Here is a 25,208-nt window from a genome sequence, read left to right as displayed (position 1 = left end):
GGGAGGGAAGGAGGGAGGGAGGGAGGCAGGAAGGAAGGAGAGGGAGGGAGGAAAGGAAGGAAGGAAGGAAGGAAGGAAAGGAAGGAGGGAGAGAGGGAGGAGAGGGAGGAGAGGGAGGGGGAGGGAGGGAAGGAGAGAGGAAGGAAGGAAGGAGAGGGAGGGAGGAAGGGAAGGAAGGAAGGAAGGAAGGGCTTTAAACTACAATTAATTTATTTTGGGGACACACAATTTTATTTTAAAAGCGAATCAACTCAACTTTCTTTCCCCAAACTTAGAAAGAAAGAACCATTAGCCCTGAGCGCTTTGCATCATTGTGCCACCTAGGTCAGCCCAACATATACATATACATGAGCACCAAGGACATGAGGGATCCTTGGTGCTCTCTGAGCTTGCTTGTTTTCTTGCAGACGTTTCTAGACACACCCCCACACACATACTTTAGGTATCACATGATTGATAGCCTTGAGGCTACTTGCTGAACATGCCTCAGGAGATGTGAAATAGAAGTCAAATCTTAGGGACAGAGTTTTACGCGAACAAGTTCAAGCCTTAAATTCTGAGATTTTTCAAGGAGAATTTTCTCCTGTACAAGGATGGGTGGGAACTTTCCTGGAGGGCAACAAACACGAGATGAAATGGCACAGGCGCGGCCATGCTGCCTAGCTCTATCTCTGGGAAACCTCTTCAACATCTTAGCTGCTCATTTTTGACATTCACATCAAACTCCAGCAATGTTGACCTGACACGTTGAAAGACGCACCAGCCCTTTGCTTTTCACAATGTGTTCTTTGGAACCCTGCCTGGATCGCTAATTTATAGTTTGGTGTGTTTTGCCAGCATAGGAAATTGGTTCAGTTGGGTTGGGTAAACTGTGGTTAAGTTAATGTTGGAGAAACATCCTGCAGACATCATGCTGAAATGGGTCAAGGCCCGTTTTTTTTTCCTAACTGAAGAGGCAAGACCCTAAAGCAATGTTGCTTGTATGAGCTGAAGACTACAGGTAGTCCTTGATTTACGGCAGACATATCAAACACAAGGCCTGGGGGCCGGATGCGGCCCGCGAAGTGGTTTCATGTGGCCCGCGAAGCCATCCTGGAAACAGTGAGGGAACGGCCCCCTCTGCCTTGGCCCTGGCCCAGGCCGGCCGGGAGTCAATGTACAATTTTGTGGTGGCCATCTTGTCACTTGCCCCAGTGGACCATGCCATGGCACTTGCCCCGGTCCCACCCCCTTCTGCCAGAGACCCTCAGATCTATCCCACTCCTGCCCAGGCCCCCCATAGGCCCCCTTGACGCGAATGATGTAGAACTGGCCACGCCAACCCAGTAGGCCACACCCACTCCATCCACGCCCACCCAGTAGGCTGCACTCACTCTGGCTACACCCACCCGGCCCCCCAAGGGCAACCGCAATGCTGATGCGGCCCTCAGTGAAATTCAGTTTGACACCCCTGATTTACGGCTACAATTAAGCCCAAAATTGATCTGGCTAAGCAGGACAATTAAGTGAGTTTTGCCCCATTTGACAGCCTTTCTTGCCACAGTTGTTAAATGAATCACTGCAGTTGTTCAGTTGATAATGTGGTTGTTAAATGAATCCGGCTTCCCCCTTGACTTTGCTTATCAGAAGGTAGCAAAAGGTGATCACATGACAAGGTAACCTTTATTGTCATTTTTTACTATAAGCACCCTTTTACTATAAGCCCCACATTAAAAATGAAATTCTGTTGCCTGCTCTCCAAAGAAAATATATATCTACCCATGCACATACATAACACCCATATGCACACGCTACACACACACACACATCTACACCCATACATACATATACATATAAATATTAATCACTGTCCATTTTGAAAACATAGCGGAAAGAGGAAACTTAAGAGTGCACAAGGTTGATGCTATATATATGACCTGGGACACTGCAACTGTCAAAACTCTGAACCACTTATCAATCATCCAAATTTTTATCATGTGACCCAGGAATGTGCAATGGTTGTAAGTGTGAAAAATGGTTATTTTTTCAGTCTGTTGTAACTTCAAATGGTCACTAAACGAATAGTTGTAAGTCAGGGATTACCTGTACTTAAATTTCTTGGGAAACTGGATGCCTTTACACATTTTATTAACTTTAATGGCCAAAGAATAAGGGTAGGTAGAGGGTTGAAAATGTCAAAATGGGCAGGGCTTTTTTTCCTCATAGAACACCCAGAACGGAGTTCCGGCACCTTTTTTGGATGGAACCTTGTAGGGTAGGCAAGGCGGGTTGTATGACGTGTGTGAGTTCCAACACCTTTTTTTTTTTTTTCACAAAAAAAGCACTGAAAATGGGTGTCACAACTAAATCGTCCTCTTTTTTGTCCGTGTTGAGACTCTTTAGGCTTCCCTCCCCCAGGAGGCATTTTCAAATACCTCTTGTTCCCAGTTATATCATCACTGGTGAATTTGTTTCTCTTAAAGTTGTGTATGTGTTTAGTTTCCTCAGATGTATTTTTTTTAAAAAACTTCTTCCAAATGCTTCTCAGATTCATGATTTCTTAAAACGGACGGTTCTGTAGTAGCTTTGGAACAACTACCAGACAATTCAAATAACTTCCATCTCCCCCTTTGGGCCAAGGGGCTGGGTGTCCTTCAGACAATGGATGGGTGGGTGGGAGAGAGGGAGATGATGAATCCATGGAAACTGACCAATATGTTTGATCAGAAGGGTGCAGCCTGTCAAGCGGGAAGGAAAGGAGAGAGCAGAACAAGGAAATGGAACAAAGCAAATAAGAATAATTGTTATGGATTATGTTTCATGGTTGTTTATGTAATAAACAGGAAGCAAAACTCAGAAAACTGCACTTGGCTGTCCCCCAGTTTGTGCCCTCCAGAAGTGCTGGAGTTCAGGTCCCATAATTCCCAGCAGGTCTAGAGGGTACGAGGTTGGAAAAGCAAAGTGAGCCCACTCCCTTAATTATCTCTTCAATTAAGAGCAACGATCCAAAAGCTACGATCTTAATTCTAATTAAGATCACTAAGGATTGAGGTGGAAGGCAAAAATCACAAAACTCCGTCTCACCTGTTTTGGCCATGTCATGCAGAAGAATTCACTGGAGAAAAGTAATTGTGTTTGGAAGAGTTAGTGCTAAAAGGAAACCAGGCTGTTAAAGAACACAGTGGTTGGACACCCATCACAGCTGATACCAGCCAGATGTGGGAAAACTCAAAGAAGTAGTGCAAGATTGGAAGATGTGGAGAGACCTGGCCCATAGAATTGCCAACAGTTGGACATGACTGAATGGATATGTGGGTGGGTGGGTGGGTGGGTGGGTGGGTGGATGGATCTACTAAAGCAGTGGTGGCAAATCTATGGCACGCGTGCCAGAGGCAGCACTCAGAGCCCTCTCTGTTGGCACGCGCGCCACCGCTGCCAGCCGCAGGTCCATCAGGCCGCCACTGCCACCCAGAGCAGGAGCCCCACCCAGCACAAAGGAGGCAAAGCGGCCAACTAGCAAGCTGGAGTAGAGGTGGTAGAGCAGAGGTCACCAACCATTGTTGATTGGTGGACTGGAAGAAAAGGGAGGGGGAAGCATTTTACGTGCGTGCATGCGTGCACGGGACCACGAGCACGCACGCGCTGCAAATGGGTGGGGCTAGTGCCTGCGTGATACTCACTAGCCCTGCCCTGTTCTTGCATGGTGCAGCACCTTGTATTTGCACCCCGTGGTGCGGCAGCGGCCCTTGCAGCACGGTGGCCCATTTTTGTGCCCCCAGTTTTTGCGTGCCAGAGGCGGCACTCAGAGGCACCTCCCTGCCCCCCCCCAAGGGCACCACCATGCTGATGCAGCCCTGGCACTTTGCGATAAATAAGTGGGTTTTGGATTGGGGTTTGGGCACTCAGTCTCTAAAAGGTGCAAGCTGGGGGTCTGCCCATAGACATGCTGATGGAGAACTGGGGAAGTCTACCACTGATCTGCCCTCAGTCCTTCATCTCATCCTGTACTTCAAAAACATAAACTTGGAACTTACATCTTGGCTTATCTAACTTGGCAGTTACTGGCTATGGAATGAAACTTGAACGCTGGCTTAGTTCCCAGGGTAAAAGACCTTTGCTGTGGATCTGCATGATAGGGTAAAGCCCATTTTCAGTAGCTGAGGAGCAAAAACACCGTCTGAGAAAGGCCAGGACAATAGCTATCCTCTTGTTTACAAGGAGAACTCAACTGGATTAGATGCATTGTATGCCATGTTTATTCGATAAGCTACAGCTCTTCACGCAATATGCTAAGACGTCAACTAGAGTTTCTGAACCATGGCAACAAAAACCAGCCACACCATAGACCAATGCAGCTTCTGAGCCCAGCCAATATGGTGTGCCTTACATATAATCACATGTACGACAATACAGGTAGTCCTCGATTTACAACAGTTCATTTAGTGACCGTTTGAAGTTACACTGCAGTTCATATAGTCGAACTTGAAGACTGTATGAACCGTAGCGCAACCCTGAAAATGCACTGAAAACGTGGCTTATGGCCGATTTTCACACTGACAACCGTTGCGGCATTCCCCAGGGTCACAGGATTAAAATTGAAACGCTTGGCAACAGGCATGTATTTGTGATAGTTGCAGTGTCCTGGAGTCATGTGATCACCTTTGGCGACCTTCTGACAAGCAAAGGCAATGGGGGAAGCCAGATTCACTTAAAAAACATGTTACTAACTTAACAGCTGCAGTGATTCACTGAACAACTGTGGTAAGAAAGATTGTAAAATGGGGCAAACTTAAACAACTGACTCACTTAGCAACAGAAATGTCGGGCTCAATTGTGGTTGTAACTCGAGGACTACCTGTACTGCTATTGCTATTGTTTAATAACTGAGGGCCAGAAATGCCTGATTTTCTGTTGTAACTCACCCAGGTATCTACCGGTAGATGCAGAACTGTAAAAGCAACATTCTGAACTGGCATATCAAGCTGCTAAAAACAATGCATGACCATTGAGCAAGAAATAATCACAAAACTAAATGACACTATTAAAATCTGCTTCGTTGGATTCTTCCTGACTTGCTGTAGTAAAAACATTTTCCCCCTTTTTTTTAACACAACCTGTTCTTGAAACACTCATCCCAGAGTTTGATGATTACCCGAAATTACCTCATGGAATGAGGCCTAAGGACTGCGTCTCCGCAAGAGCGATCCTTTCTTCATCGTAGCTTTACTTCCTGGTTATATAAGTTATTTCTCAGCTACTAGTATTGGTTATTATTACTTGCCTTAGGCATGAAAGCCGGCTGGGTGAGTTTGGGCCAGTCCCTCTCTCTCTCTCAGCCCAACCAACCTCACAGGATTGTTGTGGGGAAAATAGCAGAGGAAGAAGTATTGGATATGTTCACCTGCCTGAGTTATTTATAAAAGCAATGAATATGTATATGTATATGTATATGTATATGTATATGTATATGTATATGGTAAAAGTATAGACAACAGTGAACACCAGGAAAGGTAAAAAACTATAAAAGTTTTAATAAATTACGATCCAAGCTTTCACCGGCTCACTGCCGGCATCTTCAGGGATCTATGTAGGTCAATGGGAGCGCGCCTTTTATGATCAAGCCACCTTTGCACCCGGCCCATGGATGCTACCATGGAGCTCCATTAGCCAATCGCCGTTCCAACCCCATTTTCGTTCTATTTAACTGATTACCTGCGCTGTTCCTATCCTTGCACAACTTGCACCACCATTCCGCTCACCTTCTCTCCTCCTCCCTTCCTGTACTTCCATGCCAATACTCCGTCTTGCTCTACCGGGGGTGGGTCCGCATCGTATACTAATGCTATCACCACCCCTTCCCCCTCCAGATGCCCTACGAAGTGCCCTGCCTCGATCTACACTACTCGGTACTCCTCCTCCTCCTCCCTGTCCGGCGGGCGCGTAGCCGCGACCCCCGGGTGCCGGTGCTCATAAAAGGCGCGCTCCCATTGACCTACATAGATCCCTGAGGATGCCGGCAGTGAGCCAGTGAAAGCTTGGATCGTAATTTATTAAAACTTTTATAGTTTTTTACCTTTCCTGGTGTTCACTGTTGTCTATACTTTTACCATGAATGCACCCAGGAATCAGTCATCGGTTTTTAGGATTGTTTTCAAGGTATATGTATATGTATATATAAATAAATAAAATAAAGTAATAGCACTTAGGCTTATATACTGCTTCACAGTGCTTTACAGCCTTCTCTAAGCAGTTTTACAGAGTCAGCATATTGCCCCCCCCTCCCCTCCAACAATCTGGGTCCTCATTTTACTGACCTGGGAAGGATGGAAGGCTGAGTCAACCTTGAGCTGGTGAGCCTCAAACAGCAGAATTAGCCTGCAATACTGCACTCAAAAGAATTGAGGCCTTTGAACTATGGTGCTGGAGAAGACTCCTGCAAGTCCCCTGGACTGCAAGGCGATCAAACCGGTCAGTCCTAGAGGAGATCAACCCCGACGGCTCTTTAGAAGGCCAGATCCTGAAGTTGAAACTCAAGTACTTTGGCCACCTAATGAGAAGGAAGGACTCACTGGAGAGGAGCCTAATGCTGGGAAAGATTGAGGGCAAGAGAAGAAGGGGACGACAGAGAATGAGGTGGCTGGATGGAGTCCCTGAAGCAGTAGGCGTGAGCTTAAATGGACTCCAGAAGATGGTAGAGGACAGGAAGGCCTGGAGGAACGTTGTCCATGGGGTCGCGATGGGTCGGACACGACTTCGCAACTAACAACAACAACTGCATTCTAACCACTGCGCCATTACGGCTCAGCGCTGCCAATCACAGCCAACTAAGAAAATAGATGTACTGTACCGGATTAGGCAACTATAGCCTCTTTACGATCTGTGGACTTCAACTCCCAGAATTCCTGAGCCAGCTGGAATGTGAGGCAACGTTAAAAACTGAATATGTGATGGCATTGGCTTTCCTCTTTTCTGAGTTTCTTTCCTTAAGAGGAAATGCCTAGTACATTTGCATTTATAATGCACATAGAACAGTTTAAATATGCTAGCCTGGCAATGCCTTCCTTGTTCTCTGGTACATAAAAGAACCCATAATAAAAACCACAAAACTAACAATGCCACGTCGTGGATGGGTTGGGGCGAAACCTTTGTATTTATTGTAAAGAAACTAAGCTACAGTAGTTAAAGGCTAATTTATCTGTTTTAATATTAATTGTAATGTTTTGGATTTTAATATTTGATGTTTTAATCCTGTAATTGTTCTGTTCTGTTATTTACATTGACAGCTGCGCAGAGTTGCTTGGTAGAGAAATGGGTGCCATACAAATTTAATGAACAAACAAATATATAAATAAAGATGCAGTGCTCCATTGCCAATTTATTTGGTGTGCTGCAGTTGTGCGAAAGTGTGACAAACAAGCTAGTCCTCGACTTACAAGCGCAACTGAGCCCAACATTTCTGTTGTTAAGCAAGACAGTTGTTAAGTGAGCTTTGCCCCATTTTACAACCTCTTTTGTCCCAGTTGTTAAGTGGATCACTACAGTTGTTAAGTTAGTTACACGGTTGTTAAATGAATCTGGCTTCCCTATTGACTTTGCTTGTAGGAAGGTCGCAAAAGGTGATCACCTGATCCCAGGACGCTGCAACCGTCATAAATACATGCCTGTTGCCAATCATCTGAATTCTGATCACGTGACCATGGAGACATTGCAATGGTTGCAACTGTGAAAAACAGTCATAAGTCACTTTTTCAGTTCTGTTGTAATTTTGAACGTTCGCCGAATGAATGGTTGTAAGTCAAAAACTACCTGTAGTAAATTTGCTAGTCAGTCCCATGCAGTTTGATCCAAGCATGAAAAGCGAAGGATGTTGCTTGGGAAGCATTCAAATCAACATTTAAAACTGGAGTGGATTTCTTGTATGGGCATATCAGATTGACAGAGAAGGAGAAAAAAAAAACAGAACCTGCTACAAAATCTACAATGATGTTGGGAATATGTAAGTCCTGCAGAGGCTTCACTAACAGTAGGGGTTTTTTTGTGGAAAACCCAACCTGGGTCTGTTGCCCCACAGAGAACTCAACATCTGGCCTCAGCACTCTGCATTCAAGAAAGAAGACCGCAAGGGAGAGAGAAACAGAGGCTTTTGTTAGATCTTTTCATTCCAGGAATGTGGAGTGTCAATTACTGGGAATGGCCTCCGGATCAACTCTCTACTATCTTTAAAGACAAAAGGCCTCTTTCTGGCCTGCCAAACCATAAACCGCTCTAGGCCTCCCTTAAGGGGGATGGAGTTCAAGCTATTTAAGTCTGTCACTTAGGAATTCCAAAGCTGTAGGCTAGCTGATTGAGAATGCTGTGAACAGCCAAGACAATAAATGGATGGATCATCAAATAATCCCGGTGTTTTCACTCGAGGCACAAATGACCAAGCTCAAATTATCCTACTTTGGACATCTTATGCAAAGATCTGCAGCTGCAGCCACAAAAGAAACTAACCGAGTCTTAGGCTGCCTTAACAGAGGGATAAAATCAAGATCATGTGAAGTGTTAGTACCACTTTATTGTGCCTTGGTAAGGCCACATTTGGAATACTGTGTCCAGTTTGGGTTGCCACAATAAAGATGTTGAGACTCTAGAAAGAGTGCAGAGAAGAGCAACAAAGATGATTAGAGGACTGCAGGCTAAAACATATGAAGAACGAATGTAGGAAAGGGTATGTCTAATCTAATGAAAAGGACTAGGGTTGACATTATAGCAGTCTTCCAAAATTGGGGGGGGGGGGTTTGACACAAAGAAGAGGGGGGGTTCAACCTGTTCTCCAAAGTACTTGAAGGTAGGACGAAAAGCCGTAGATGGAAACTATTCAAGGAGAAAAGCAACCTAGAACTAAGGAGATTGGATAGACATGTGTCTGAGATGGCATAAGATCTCCTGCCTGAGCAGGAGGTTGGACTAGAAGACCTCCAAAGCCCCTCCCAACTCTGTTATTCTATTATCTAGCTCTCTGGAGAAGACTCTGATGCTGGAAAAGTTGGGAAAAAGAGACGAGGACAACCAGCAGCAAAGGAGGATGGACTCGGTAGAGTGGAGATGGGGACATCCTTGGAAGACCTGAAGGACCAGGTTAACGACAGTTCATAGTGGAGAAAATCTATATTTGCAGTTTCTAGGAGTCAGCCATGACTTGATGACATATACCGTAATCAGGCTATACTAGGATGTCAAAAGAAAACAAAAGTAGAGGAGAATGACGAGCCGCTATTACTCCAAAGCAAATTATGTGAATGAGGCCATGAAGATGATGTCCCCAGGACTTGTTTGAGACCAACACTTGCAGACTATAGGACCTGTAACTCTCCAGAATTTGACCTGGATGGAACTAGCCCTGGACCACTGGAATGAGCGAGCATTGTTGATGGGAAACTCAACCATTGTTTGAGCCTGTTGTGTGAACACAGGGAGATGCCTTTCGCATGTAGAGATTCACAGTAGGAGGCAACACCTGGCTGATATTAAGTTGTGAATGCTCCAACATCAGTGGTGGGATTCATCCGGTTCGCACCACTTTGGTAGAACCAGTAACTAATTTTTTGTTGCCCAGGCCCAGAATGGACTTCCGGAAGCGGCATCCACACAGAGAACTGGTTGTTCGCCTATTTGAATCCCACCACTGTCCAACACTGGAAGGGTTTAAGAAGAGATCAGACAATGCTAGGAAATCCCAGGGCTGGGAGGCAGACTAGGAAGATTTTAAAAAGTCTTAGAAAAGGGGAGTGGCAAGCTACTTCTGTAAAGTTGCCAAGGCAGTGACATGGGCATGTCTATCAAGTCCAGGTAGTCCTTGACTTACGGCCACAATGGAGCCTGAAATTTCTGTTGCAGAGCGAGATGTTTGTTAAGTGAGTCTTGCACCATTTTACGACCTTTCTTGCTGAGTGAATCATTGCAGTTGTTAAGTTAGTAACACGGTTGTGTGGGAAGCCAGCTCCCCAGAGAAGGAAATATTAAAAGGGCAGAAAAATATATTTCCTCCAAGGATCTTAGAGGCAGGAAGCCATGCCCAGTTTTCTTAATAGCCCCAAGTCTCCCTCCCCAAGCAGGAACCAGCTCTATAGAGATGCAGATGTAAATCCAGGGAGCTAGGAGATTAAGAAGACAAAAACCTAAAATCTGCATACCCCACCTGAGACAGGACATGGTAGGATTAACTCACAAAGGCCAAAGGGCACACCCAAACTCAGGTCAGAATACATGACACAGGAAATAGCCTCAAAACAGGAACAGGAAATAACTCCAAACAAAAGGCTCCAGAGGGTATAAAAATCCACTCCCTACATGTGCTCTCTCTCTTTTCTTCCAGAGCCATCTTTCTGTCTGGCTCCCCTCTTCAATAAACTACAACCTTCTTCCCAAAGCAGTTGCCATGTTTATTCCCAGCTTGGATGAACCACAATGAAAACTTTTCTTCCAACAGCTGTTAAGTGAATCTGGCTTCCCCATAGATTTTGCTTGTCAGAAGGTCGCAAAAGGTGATCACGTGACCTCTGGGACACTGCAGCCGTCATAAATATGAGCCAATTGCCAAGTGTCCAAATTTGGATCGTGTGAGCGTGGGGAAGCTGCCGCCATTGTAGGAGTGAAAACCAGTCTCATAAGCCACTTTTTGCAGTGCCGTTGTAACTTTGAACAGTCACCAAACAAATGGTTGTAAGTCAATGACTACTTACAACCTGGAGTCAAGATCAAATTGGAGGAAAATTTTGAAGGAGGTTGCATTGACCATCAGGAGGCCCACCCGTGCCCAGTTCCATCCTATTGGGACTCATCAGATGTTATTTTAAGGGATTCAAACCCTCACCTCAGTATTCAACTCACGAAGTTGTGTGCTTCAGGTGACTATGTACAATGCATCCGCTTTGGAGCTCTTCAAGTCCTGGTCCTCAGTGATTGCAGGAGGTGATATAGAGATGCTCTCTGAGTGGTATCTACACTCAGCTTTCCCCTAAGCCAGGGGTAGGCAACCTTGGCTCTTTTATGATTCGTGGACTTCAACTCCCAGAATGGCTGGCTCAGGAATTCTGGGAGTTGAAGTCCACGAGTCATAAAAGAGCCAAGGTTGCCTATCCCTGCCCTAAGCTCTCAGAGCAGAGATACAGGTGTTACCTTATGTTGTGGCCCCACTGTGGGGTTCTCTATAACTTTCTGGAGGGAGGGGAATTCCTCAGTCTTTACACAGTGGATATCCTGTGTGGGGTTTGGATTTGTACTGACTAGCAGGAGACACCACGGGGGAGCTTTCATCCCATTGGGACTCATCATTTGTCAGTCAGCTAAGTCTTTAGAGTGGATTTGGCATTTTTCTCCACCTATTGAGTGCTTTTCAAGGACCTGGGATAGGCAGATGTTAATGTCTGATGGTGTTAAAGATATCATTGCAGGATGTAAGCTGTTCCAAATAAATCTACCTTTTGTGATTGACCGATGGTGATTTTGTCAATGCCGAGGATGTTATGACTATTACTACTACTACTACTACTACTACTACTACTACTACTACTACTACTACTACTACTACTACTACTGCTTCTCCTTCTTCTTCTCCTCCTCCTCCTCCTCCTCCTTCTTCCTCTTCTTCCTCTTATGCTTATTATGCTTATTATTATTATTATTGATCATTGCACAGTCAGCCAGATGTTCAGACTGAATTTGGCATTTTTGTCTACCTATCGAGTCCTTCCCAAGGACTTGGGATAGGCAGATGTGGATGTTTGATGGTATTACAGATATCGTCGCAGGGTGGAAGCAGTTCCTAGTAAGGCCGCCTTTTGCAATTGACTAATGGTGAATTTGTCAATGCCAATGGTGTTCAAGTGGTGTTCTAGTTGTTTTGGGATTGCACCTAAGGTGCCTATTACTATTGGTACTACCCTTGCTTGCCTTTGCCACAGTCTTTCTATTTCTACTTGTAGGTCTTTGTATTTTGTTATCTTCTCCAGTTCTTTCTCCTCTATTCTACTGTCTCGAGGCACTGCCACATCCACTATCCAGACTTTTTTGTGTTTCTTATTGACAATTGTTAAGTCTGGGGTGTATTATTATTATTATTATTATTATTATTATTATTATTATTATTATTATTATTATTATTATTATTATTATTATTTGGTTTACAGTCTGTTTTTTGGTGTTTTTGGTGTTAGTTGGGTTGTGTGTGTATTTTCCTGGTGCTTTTGTGCATTTCTTAAAACTTGTCATGAAGTAAATAACATTAAACAAACTTTTAACAAAGAGGAATAATAATAATTTATTAAACTTCCATGTCACCCAAGTCTAAGCAACTCTAAATTAAGCAATTACAATAGAATCACTAAACACAAGAAACAGAAATAATGCCTCTTTTGTCCTCGTGAGTGAATTGATTCCAGGTAAACAATGTGGCTAACATATTTTGACAATATCTGACAAGTTGCTTTTGTCATAGAGGAAATGAAAAAAAAAGGGGAATATTTCAGAGATAAAATGTCCATTTTATGATATTTGCATACTTTGACAGTGACTTTTCCTAACCTTGGGCATACCTCTGGATTGTTTTCAGATAACTTTGATTATTTCCTGGTTAATTTTTTACCTCACTCTTTCCCTGCTTATCTCTTATACCAAAGAGTTGGACCTAATCGTTTTATAATTAGATTTGCAATTGACCCTGGAGGTGAAGATGACAAAGAAATAGGCTGTCAGGCTTGTCCCAGCTTGGGCATTTAGGAAAGAAAAACCCTGGACTCCATTTGTAGCAAAAGGTACACTTTTACTAAAGCCAAATGGTTGCAACATAAGCAAAGCTGGATCTGAATATTCTTGCTCAAAACCTGCCTTTTCCCCAATTCCCAGGCCCTCCCTCCTGCCTTTTCCCCAATTCCCAGGCCCTCCCTCCTTGACCAGTTCATGAGGGTCCAATGATATTTGAATTTGGTGTTTTAGTAATAGCTTGGAGGCTTGGAGCCTTGTTGATGTAGTTTTGCATTCCGTTCTCACGCTCATGTCCTTGGATGCACCAGTCTGTTCTGGATTGGAACTTCTGATTCCTATCATCCCTCCCCCCCCTTATATTCTCTTTCTTCTCCCTCCCACATTTTATGGCAGGATGCCAGCGAAGCGACGCAGGCTGAAGCATTTACAATGGCAGACCTGACACTGAGCCCTGGTGGCACAGTGGTTAGAATACCGAACTGCAGGCTACCTCTGCTGACTCCCAGCTGCCAGCAGTTTGGCAGTTCGAGTCTCACTGGCTCAAGGTTGACTCAGCCTTCCATCCTTCTGAGGTCGGTAAAATGAGGACCCAGATTATTGGGGGCAATACAGATAGATAGATAGATAGATAGATAGGATAGATAGATAGATAGATAGATAGATAGATAGATAGATAGATAGATAGATAGATAGATAGATAGATAGATAGATAGATATCCCACCACTGCATCCATCCTTTGAGAATGTAGTGCTCCTCTTCCTACAGTACATTTAACCAAGAGTAGTTACAGGCAGTCCTTGACTTACAACCACAATTGAGCCCTAAATTTCTATCGATAATTGGGACACTTCGTCAGTGAATTTTGCCCCATTTTACAATCTTCCTTGGTGCCGTTGTAAAGTGAATCACTGCAATTGTTAAGTTAGTAACACGGTTGTTAAGTGAATCTGGCTTCCCCAATGACTTTCCTTGTCAAAAGGTAACAAAAGGCTTTTTTCAGTGCCGTCGTAACTTCAAACGGTCACTAAACAAATGGTTGTAAGTCAAGGGCTACCTGTATGCTGGCATCTCACCTCTGAACACCGGAGAGACAGGTGTCTATTTAAGAGATGGGAGGCTTGGTCATTATGTCATTGAATTGCAAACCACGGCGTGGCAAGTACGGAAGGAAGGTTGGAGTTATATTCCTGCAACATCTGGAAGATGTTCTCTCCTACTGTTCCCTTCTATATTGTCTCCTATTGGTACATCTGGAAGAGGCACAAGACGCTCTTATTTGATTTTAAGAACTGTCCGGTCTCCCTGAGCTAAAACAGCCACCCAGGAAAAGAAAAACAGTCTGGAAGTGACCAAAAGTGGGGAAAGGCACACAGCTCAATGCTACAGCACTGTGAGTTGTGCCATGTCTGCACAGGTAGTCCTCAACTTACAATAGTTTGTTTACTGGCCGTTTGAAGTTACGACGGCACTGAAAAAAGCGAGTTATGACCGTTTTTCACACTTAACGACCGTCACAGCATCCCCATGGTCACGTGATCAAAATTCAGACGCTTGGCAACTGACTCGTAGTTATGACGGTTGCAGTGTCCTGAGGTCATGTGATTTTCTTCTGACAAGCAAAGTCAATGGGGAAGCCAGATTCACTTAGCCACCGTGTTACTAACTGAACAGCTGCAGCGATTCACTTAACGACGGTTGCAAGAAAGGTCTTAAAATGGGTCAAACTCACTTAACAAATGTCTCGCTTGGCTACAGAAATTTGGGGTTCGGTTGTAGTCGTGAGTCGAGGACTCTGTATTTAAATTAAACTCTGCTAATAAGGTCTAATAAACTCAGCCATAGAGAGCAGATTTCATGCAACCTCTTCTTCTTTTTGTAATACTTTTAGACCAAATCTGATCTCACTCTTGCTTTTTTTTTTTTCCCAGGGGAGAAATGTCAATACGATGCTTCTTTTCATGGTCCTATCCAGAACAGGTAAGAACACTTTGTGCTACGAAGGGATGATTGGAGTGTCCAGTTGTAGATCGAGGCTGCTGGAAGTAAGGAGGAGAGAGAAATTTTAGTTGCTCAGAAGGGAAGGAGGAACAAGGACATCGCTGGGCAAGTGGGGCCCTAGAAAAATTGTAGGGGCCCCAGGGGGTTAGTTGCAGGAAGGCATGTGCAAGAGATCTACATTTTGTTCAGGATGCTGAGTTTTATTTCTGGGCATCAAGAATTAGATCTGCTTGTCTGATACACATTTGGGAACCGTCAATATTTATTTGACCCATGACTGTTGTGCTAGGTTTGCCACCAACCATATTGTGAAGTTCGCAGATGATACAACAGTAGTGGGCCTTATTCATGATGACAATGAGGGTGCTTACCGCAAGGAGGTTGAGGGTTTGGTGAACTGGTGTAAGGAAAACAGCCTAGTTTTAAGTACTGGAAAAACCAAAGAGATCATTGTCGATTTCAGAAAAGGCAGGCACAGCCACACTCCTCTGTGCATTAATGATTCACCTGTGGAGATGGTTACCGGCATCAAATTCCTGGGTGTGCAATTAACAAGTAGGCTGGCTTGGTCGCTCAACAGCGAGACACTGGTGAAGCGGGCACAGCAGTGCCTGCATTTTCTGCATCGCATGAGAAAAGCACATCTTCCTTCCCCTGTCCTGACCACTTTCTACAGGGGGATGATCGAGAGCATCCTGTCATACAGCATCACAGTCTGGTTTGAAAGCATCACTGCTTCAGACAGGAAGGCGGTGCAGAGAGTGTTGAGGATGGCTGAAAAGATCATTGGCAGTTTCCTCCCTTCCATCCAGGACATAGCACAGAAGTGTTGCTTGAGTAGGGCCCGCAAGATTGTCTGGGACACTACACATCCTCTTCACGACCTGTTTTCCTTGTTACCTTCTGGGAGGAGGCTCTGTGGTATCCGAAGCAGAACATCCAGATTCAGTCACAGTTTTGTTCCATACAGTATTAACCTTGTGAACTCTAAAGCTTCCTCCTTCCTTTATGTATTCAAGGTGGACAGTGATTAATAGTTATATGCAGTGCTTTTTTTGTAAAAAAAAAAAAAAAAAGGTGCCGGAACTCATACATGTCATACAACCCACCTTGCTTACCCTACAAAGTTCCATCCAAAAAAGGTGCTAGAACTCCATTCTGGGCATTCTATGACAAAAAAGCCCTGGTTATATGTTACTTATATGTAAGGGTGTAGGTCTATACATATGTTGTATATAGCAGGGCTTTTCAACCTTTTCACCCATTGTACCACTTTTAGGATACGGCAATATCCGAGTACCACCAGTCGCCTAGCAAGGTGTCTAAAACTTGATGACCAAAAAAAGAGAAAAAAGTGATGAAGTACAGGTAGTCCTTGACTTACAACAGTTCACTTAGTGACTGTTTGAAGTTACAATGGCACTGAAAAAAGTGCCCCCCAAGCCACAGCTGAGCAAGACACCTGCCTGCCCACCTGGTGGCGCTCTTCCTCCTGTCTGAGGTTTCCATTGCTGTGAGCATTTCTGTTGAGGATTGGGAACGGGGGTGGGGTGGGGTGTGTGTGGTTTTTATTCCCCCCATCTGATGAGTGGTTGCAGCAGGTTTTGGTCACTTCACATGACCCTGGGACACTGTGACCATCATAAATATGAATCAGTTGCCATGCATCTGAATGTAAATCACAAGACCCTGGAGATAAGGCAACATTCCAGCTGATTGGCACTTCTTCTGGGCTCAGCAGAAGACCAGGATCAGTGTGGCTTTCCAGCTGATTGGTGCTTCTTCAGGGCTCAGCAGAAGCACCAGGATCAGCACCGAGCTCCAGCTGGATCCTGGCGCTGATCCTGGCGCTTCCACTGAGCCCTGACAGTCCCAAAGAAGCACCGATCAGGTGGAAAGCGGCACTGATCCTGGCGCTTCCGCTGAGCCCTGACAGCCCTGCAGCTCCAGCCATCTCTCACTCAGGCTTGTGCGATGCTGCCACTGGTTCAGCTCATTCCCCTCCCCCGCTACCACTTTTCTAGGATGGTCGCGTACCACCTGCCAGGTGCCAATGTACCACAGGTGGTACCCATACCACTGGTTGAAAAGCCCTGGTATATAGTATGTTTAAATGTGTGTTATGTATGTGAGACTAGGCAACTAAATTTCATTTTTAATGTGTGCCGTTGTGCCCACAGTAAAAAATGACAATAACGGTTATCTAATATCTAATATGTCAATAGTCTGACTAGCGAACCCAACAAAAGGATTCCTCAAGGCTGTTGAGTCCCCAAAGGTAAAACTTTATTGGATGCACCATGTCAGAACTGAAGAAGCAAAACTAGCTCTGGGTTTTCCCGTATGAAAGCTTGTTTAGCTAAACAATAGATTTCCTTGCCCCCACCCACCAGGTGTTCACATTGTCCAATGGTAAGACTTCTTTTTCTTTTCGGAACAGTCCACTTCTCCATCAAGCACCTGTGGTAATGACCTTGGTGGTTTGCATGCTCTCACGGTCCGTGAACGGCTTCTTGGCGTTCCGTTTCCTCCCTTCGCTTTCTATCCCCCCTTTTCTATGGCACATTGATTAGCGATGGAAGCTAGCAGGCATCATAGTGATTCAATCTTGATATCTGAGATTCTGAAAAAACCATTTTCTTTCAAGTAAGCCTCTTGGTTTTCGCTGCTGTTTGCTCCCATGTCAGCCTACTACAAAATGTGTGTTTAGTGTTTGTAATCTTAAAGGGGGAGAGGAGCCACTAAATTTGTTTATAGTTACGATGAGAGTTGGGAGTTACTAATACCACTTTACAATGCCTTGGTAAGGCCACACTTGGAATACTGCATCCAGTTTTGGTCACCACGATGTAAAAAAGATGTTGAGACTCTAGAAAGAGTACAGAGAAGAGCAACAAAGGTGATTAGGGGACTGGAGGCTAAAACATATAAGGAACGGTTGCTGGAATTGGGTATGTCTAGTTTGATGAAGAGAAGGACGAGGGGGGACATGATAGCAGTGTTCCAATATCTCAGGGGCTGCCACAAAGAAGAGGGAGTCAAGCTATTTTCCAAAGCGCCTGAAGGCAGGACAAGAAGCGACAGGTGGAAACTAACCAAAGACCGAAGCAATCTAGAACTAAGGAGAAACTTCCTGACAGTTAGAACAATTAACCAGTGTAACAACCTGCCTCCAGAAGCGGTGAATGCATCAACACTGGAAGTTTTTAAGAAGAAACTGGACAGCCATTTGTCCAAAATGGTACAGGGTTTCCTGCCTGAGCAGGGGGTTGGACTAGATGACCTCCAAGGTCCCTTCCAACTTTATCATCATCATCATCATCATTATTATTATTATTATTATTATTATTATTACTTCTTTATATATTTCTTTCCTTTTGCTTTATTACAGTTTCCCTTTTCTCTTCCTCTTCCTTTTCCATTTTCTGCCCTTTTTACTGTCTCTTCTCTTAAGTTCAGTTTGAATTAGCTTTTACTGTTGTAATCAGAATCCCTAATAAAATGTATATGCAAATAATCCATGTTTAGTGCTTTAACTTCCTGTGGACGATGCATCAGCATTATCCACTGCGGCTGAAACTATGGTCAGCCTTCCCAACTCCAGACGGGTTGGACTTGAGCCCCATAATCCCCTAGCAAGCAAGATTGGTCCTGGCACTGTTCTGCCAGCTCTGAACCTATACTCTGAATTCTAGGGCATGGGTTGGCTGACAAGGACACTGCAGTTTGAAGTTCAAGGGGACTGGAGGGGTGTCATGCTGGAATGTGCCATTTTATGAAATTGGGGGGAAGAGCAATAGGTTACTTGGAGAAGAGTCTTGTGTTCCTCCCAACCATGACCTATGGAAGAGCCCAGCATCCAACGATAGCAATAGCAATAGCATTTAGACTTATGTCTGTTTCATGGCCCTCTCTAAGCACATTGGCCCCAACAATCTGGGTCGTCATTTTATCGACCTCGGAAGGATGGAAGGCTGAGTCAACCTCGAGCCAGTAAGAACTGAACTCCAGATTGTGGGCAGAGTTAGCCTGCAATACTGCATTCTAACCACTGTGCCAACATGGCTCTACTTAGCAATTATGTTCTGGATCCAACTTTGCATAAAGCAGCGGTTCTCGACCTATGGGTCGCGACCCCATTTGGGGTCGATTGACCATTTCACGGGGGTCGCCAAGCAAGGCTGTCCGCCATTTTTTTCCCCTTTTCCGGCGGGTGCCTTACCTCCCTTGAGCTGGGCCAGCTGGTGGTCGGCCTGCTCCGTCTCTGCCGCTTGCCAGCTACGCCTCGGCCGGCGCAGGGGGCGGAACCACGCATGCGCGGTGCTCCCGGGCAGGGAAAGTCCTTGACTTACGATCGGTTGGGTAGTCCTCGACTTACGACCGGTTTAGTCCTCGACTTACGACCGGTTGGGAGTCACGGCATTAAAAAGGTTGAGAACCACTGGCATAAAGCCTATGGTTTAGTGTAGGTGGAATAAAGGAACTCTGTGCATTGTATTTAAGGACATTTTTCTTCTTTCTTCCCTCCCCCAGTTTTATAAGGCTTGATAAAAAATTTCCCCAGCAAGGTGTGTCAGTGTGGATGCGTACACATCCCTGCTGCAGTACATGGCAGTACCAAGCCAACTTTGGCTGAACTCAGAAAAAATCTTGGCTTGGGTAGTGCTTGAATAAGAAACTGGAAGAAATCCCACGTGTGTTATCTGGCTTGGGAAATCATAAAAAAAAAAAAGCTTTATGGATTGATGCAGGAAGGTAGTAGAATGTGAGACTTTTAGTATTTCCACTTGATGTAAATACACACGTGTCTATAAGTTAGTATGTTGTTGACTGATCCCTCACTCTCTCTGTTCCAGGAGCTGTACAGATATTATTTGCTGCGTTATCTTTGGGGTCTTCCTTGCTGGCTACATGGTTATTGGGCTTTTGGGTGAGTAAGTTTCTTAACTTAGAGAAGAGGACTGAGGGAAGTGAATCCAAATATATTATTCCATTGCAGAGAAGGTGGTTTAGTAGACTTCATATGAGAAACAAATGTACACACATAGTGTTAACTCCGTAGATGAGCGGTGTGGTGGCCTAGTGGTGAAGACGCTCGCCTCCCACTTGGAAGGTTGACAGTTCAATCCTAGGTAGCGGCAGATGTTCCTCTCTTAGGGCACAAAGAAAAAATATCTGCTGTGAACCCTGCATGATGTTAGGAAGGGTATCCAGCCAGTAACTGCTCAGCTCCATCCAGTCATCACAACTCTATCCCGAATTAAGGGATTACAAGGATGTAAAAGGGAATTAGTGTTATCTCCATTATAATTGCTGTACTATGAATTATACCGATCATCTCTATTTATTATACTAGATAAGGCAAATCTCATATTTATTATTTATTCTGTAAATAATATGTGTACATGTAAATGATATATGTAATATATCCTCTGTACTCTAGAAAGAGTACAGAGAAGAGCAACAAAGATGATTGATTTCAGTGGTTCTCAACCTTCCTAATGCCACGACCCTTTAATACAGTTCCTCATGTTTTGGTGACTCCCAACACTAAGGGCTCTCCAAGCGTGCACCGATGCCGCCCAATCACTTGCTGTGCCCGGGGCTCAGCACGCCTCGCCTGTCCTCGCCTCACTTCCGAAGGTCGCCAGCCTGCCCGGCTCCAGCTGGCTGGGGAGGGGGGGTAGGAAGGCCGCTCCACCGGCTCCGCCCAGCCTGGTTGGAGAAGCACCCAGGCGGGGAGAGAGAGAGAGAGAGAGAGAGAGAGAGAGAGAGAGAGAGAGAGAGAGAGAGAGAGAGCGCCAAGAGGGCGACAGCACCGGTAGAGCTTAGTTCAGCCTCCTCCGCGGAAAGGGCCGCAAAGCAGCGCAGCCTCCCTTAGGAGATGCTTGAAGGAAAGGAATCCAGCGCTGCAACAGCCCCCAGCTCGAAGCCGTGTGGAGACGGATAGAGGAGTGGTGTCTCGGTTCCTAAGACCATCGGAAATATGTGTTTTCCGATGGTCTTAGGCAACCCCTGTGAAAGGGTCGTTCGACCCCCAAAGGGGTCGCGACCCACAGGTTGAGAACCACTGGTAGAGGACTGGAGGCTAAAACATATAAATAACGGTTGCTGGAATTGGGTATGTCTAGTTTAATGAAGAGAAGGACGAGGGGGGACATGATAGCAGTGTTCCAATATCTTGGTTATTCCAGCTTGCAGGACTGGCCTAGGGTAATTTTTAGGGGGGTTTTAATTATATTTTAAATTCGACAAATATTTAATATTCTTTTTAATTAATTTTAAATTTGTATTGTTTTGTATGTATTTTAAATAGATTGTCAGCCGCCCTGAGTCCTACGGGAGAAGGGCGGGATATAAATTCAAATATAAATAAAAAATAAATAAATAAATAAAAATCTCAGGGGCTGCCACAAAGAAGAGGGAGTCAAGCTATTTTCCAAAGCACCTGAAGGCAGGACAAGAAGCAACGGGTGGAAACTAATCAAGGAGAGAAGCAACCTAGAACTAAGGAGAAATTTCCTGACAGAACAATTAATCAGTGGAACAACCTGCCTCCAGAAGTTGTGAATTCTCCAACACTTCCTTCCTAAACTTTCTTAAAAGAAATTATTTCTTTTGTCCAGCAAATAATTTGGTTAAAAGTCCCTCTGGGCTCTTGAAGGAAAAACTCTTCTCTTGAAGGCTTTAGATAGGACAAATTTATCTCTCCACAGTCTTCCTACTCTCCACCACACCCATAACAGCTAAAATAGTAGAACTGAACCTCTGTAACTGAGAAATAAGGAGAAAGTTGTCCCAAAGGTGCTTTTTCAAGAGGCAACTGAACTTCCTTGTTTTTCTTTGAAGATGTTTCGCTTCTCATCCAAGAAGCTTCTTCAGCTCTGAAGCTTCTTGGATGAGAAGCGAAACATCTTCAAAGAAAACCAAAGTCCAGTTGCCTCTTGAAAAAGCATCCTTAGGACAACCATGACCTGGATGTCTGAGAATCTCCATAGAAATTAAGGAGAAAGTTGTTTGGACATTTAAAATAAAAGAAAGAAAGAGGCATCTGCAGTTACCATGTGCACATGTTTGTTTGTTTTTTGTCTAATCTGGTGTTTCTCGACAGTAGTAACTTTAAGAAGTATGGACTTCAACTCCCAGCATTCCCCAGGCAGCACGGGTTGTTGAAGTCCACACTTTTTAAAGTTCTGACTTTGTGGGGCTCCAAAGTCCTGGAGGTTTCCAGATGTCAGGGGAATATCGATGGTAAATTATGAAAAATTGATTTTTCTCTCTTCCCTTCTTTCCCATTTTCTTCGTCCTTTTTTCTTTTTTTGGTTTTGCAAGCCTGGCTGTACGGTGATCCACGACAAGTTATTTATCCCAGAAATTCAACAGGATCCTATTGTGGAATTGGCGGCAATCGGTGCGTTTCGAATGCTGAAAAAGGATGAATTCTTCAGAATTGTGGCTTGGCTAAAGAGGGAGGGACTTTAATAAGCAGAGATTTAATCAAGCTCAGACAGCAACAGTTTTCCTGGAATAAGAAACCTGTACAGGTAGTCCTCGACTTACAACAGTTGGTTTAGTGACCATTCAGTGACCGGCACTGAAAAAAATGACTTATCATCCTTTTTCACACTTACGACCGCTGCAGCATCCCCATGGTCACGTGATCAAAATTCAGACGCTTGGCAACCGGCTCATATTTATGTCGGTTGCCGTGTCCCGGGGTCATGCGATCACCTTCACAAACCAGATTCACGTAACAATCATGTCCCTAGCTTAACCACTGCAGTGATTCACTTAACAACTGTGGCAAGAAAAGTCATAGAACAGGACAAAATTCACTTAACAAACATCTTGGGCTCAGCTGTGGTTTACCTATAATAATGCAGGTAATCTTTGCATAGCAATCACAATTGAGACAGGCAACTCAGTCGTGAAATGCCACAGTTGCCAAGTGGAAAATCATGTGATTGCAAGAGGCTTACGACCTCACTTTCCCTCTGGTCGTTAAGTGAGATATCACGTGACTGCAACTTGGCAGTTTCGCTTTTACTTTTTTTTTATTATTAACTCTGTTTGTTGGACGCCATTTGCAAACTAATCAAACAGCCATGGTGTGGCCATAGGATGCTGCGATAGCCATAATGGTGAGGATTGGTCTCAAAGTTGTTATTGTTGTTGTTGTTGAACTTACAAACAGTCTCTAAATGAGGCAGTTGGTGAGCAAGGACTACCTGCAGGAATTTCAGGAGTTTTTGGGGAGGGCAACCAGAGCAATACCAGGCTCAGAGGAGGATCTGCTTGTTTTACTCAAACTCCACAGATCCCCAACTGGAGTCATGTGCAAAAAACCAGGTAGAGGTAGTCCTTGACTTACAACGATTCATTTAGTGACCGTTTGAAGTTACAATGTCACTGAAAAAAGAGACATACGACTGTTTTTCACACTTACAACCACTGCAGCATCCCCATAGTCACGTGATCAAAATTCAGATGCTTGGCAACTGGTTCATATTTATGATGGTTGCAGCATCCCGGGATCCCCTTTTTGCGACCTTCTGACAAGCAAAGTCAAGGGGGAAGCCAGATTCACTTAACAACCGGGTTACTAACTTAACAACTGCAGTGATTCATGTAACAACAGTAGCAAGAAAGGTTGTAAAATGAGGGCAAAAACCACTTAACAAATGTTTCACAAATTTTGGGCTCAATTGTGGTCGTAAGTCAAGGACTACCTAGGCAAAATAGTGGCCAGCAGTTGGTTAACCAGACCTGAAGCAACCCAAGGGTCTTTTTTTTTTTCATTACCAGGATTTCTTTCTTTGAATATGTTCTTCAATTCTCTTTTTCTGTTTAGTGGTAAACCTTACCTTCTCTACTTCAACCTCATGAAATGCGTCGTGGAAACGAATCCACTGGCAATAGCAATGAAAGGCTTGCAATGCCCTACCCCACAGGTAAGGTCTATCCTGCCCTCTGTGTGTTTGTGTGTTGAACGTGGTACAGATAGTCCTCAGTTAGCGATTGCCACTTGGTCATTAAGCAAAACAGTCACTAAGTGAAACCTTGACCGTACTTAGGTTCTTTTTTCAGCTTTGCTTTATAGACCTGAGAAGGTCATAAATGTGAGTATTGGTCATAAGGTTACTTTTCCATCACCATTGTAACATGGTGAAAAAAGCAAGGTTCTACATTTAGGCAAGAAAAACCAAATGTACAGGTATAGTATAGGGGGGCACCTTACTCAATAGTAGTAACTGTGAGAGGGACCTCGGAGTCCTAGTGGACAATCACCTAAATATGAGCCAGCAGTGTGCTGCAGCTGCCAAAAAGGCCAACACAGTGCTAGGCTGCATTAACAGAGGGATAGAATCAAGATCACGCGAAGTGTCAATACCACTTTACAATGCCATGGTAAGGCCACACTTGGAATACTGCAACCAGTTTTGGTCACCGCGATGTAAAAAAGATGTTGAGACTCTAGAAAGAGTACAGAGAAGAGCAACAAAGATGATTAGGGGACTGGAGGCTAAAACATATAAGGAACGGTTGCTGGAATTGGGTATGTCTAGTTTAACGAAGAGAAGGACGAGGGGGGACATGATAGCAGTGTTCCAATATCTCAGGGGCTGCCCAAAGAAGAGGGAGTCAAGCTATTCTCCAAAGCACTATTATTATTATTATTATTATTATTATTATTATTATTATTATTATTATTATTATTATTATTATTATTATTATTATTATTATTATTATTATTTAAGATGTAAGCATGAACCAGTTGCTAAGCATCTGTATTTGGATCACAGGATTATGGGGGAATGCTACAATGGTTGTCAGCATGAAAAATTGTCATGTTAGGTTTTTTTCAGTGCCGCTGTAACTTTGAACGGTCACCAAATGAACTGTTGTAAGTCAGGGACTACTTGTAGCTGGTTGCAATTATTCTTTCTGCACTCTTGACTATCCGTTGAAGTCTATACTTGTCCAGTTTGGTGGCTATGCTAAACCAGACCATTATAAGATAGTACAAATAACAGACTTAGTAGTTCCTCTGCAAAACTGGATCAGCAGTTCCTGGGGGAAGTTTGAGGTTCCTGAGCTGACGTAGGGCGCAAGAAAAAAACATTGCAGATGGCTTTCAGACTGATTCCCTGCCCTTCTTCCTTTTTCAGATTTGTGTCGCCAATTGCTCCAGAGAATTCTGGCCGGTGTCTCCCACTGCCTTTCATAAGAAACCTTCTGACGTGTGGAATCAGACAATGTGCCAACCCAGCATTGATCTCGAAACTACAACGTTGGTAAGTTGCCTTTGGACGGCCCGATCTTAGTTCCTTGCCTAATCCTGAAGGGTGTTTCAAGTTTCCTTGGATATGAGTGGGGCCTTAATCTCAAAAGTGCTTTTTTAATTCAAAAGGCAACTGGATTGTTGTTTTCTTCCTTGAGGAGGAAGAAGAAAACATTTTGCTTCTCTGTTCTATCCCAGCCT

General features: G+C 44.2%; 1 protein-coding gene across 1 annotated transcript in view; it reads left to right on the top strand.

The window, feature by feature from the left end:
- SLC44A4 (solute carrier family 44 member 4) overlaps positions 1-25,208 on the top strand; it is a 62,906-nt gene that overhangs the window by 8,733 nt on the left and 28,965 nt on the right. Inside the window, exons 2-6 of the mRNA XM_015824118.1 lie at positions 14,656-14,704; positions 19,582-19,655; positions 22,058-22,136; positions 23,577-23,676; positions 24,895-25,020. Coding sequence (XP_015679604.1) covers positions 14,656-14,704; positions 19,582-19,655; positions 22,058-22,136; positions 23,577-23,676; positions 24,895-25,020 — 428 coding nt within the window. The remainder of the gene's footprint in view (positions 1-14,655; positions 14,705-19,581; positions 19,656-22,057; positions 22,137-23,576; positions 23,677-24,894; positions 25,021-25,208) is intronic.

Source organism: Protobothrops mucrosquamatus, unplaced genomic scaffold (genome assembly GCF_001527695.2).
Source record: "Protobothrops mucrosquamatus isolate PMUCROS unplaced genomic scaffold, P.Mucros_1.0 scaffold2129, whole genome shotgun sequence".
Lineage (NCBI taxonomy): Eukaryota > Metazoa > Chordata > Lepidosauria > Squamata > Viperidae > Protobothrops > Protobothrops mucrosquamatus.
The sequence above is the reverse complement of the archived record's forward strand: the minus strand, read 5'-3'. Positions and strand labels throughout refer to the sequence as shown.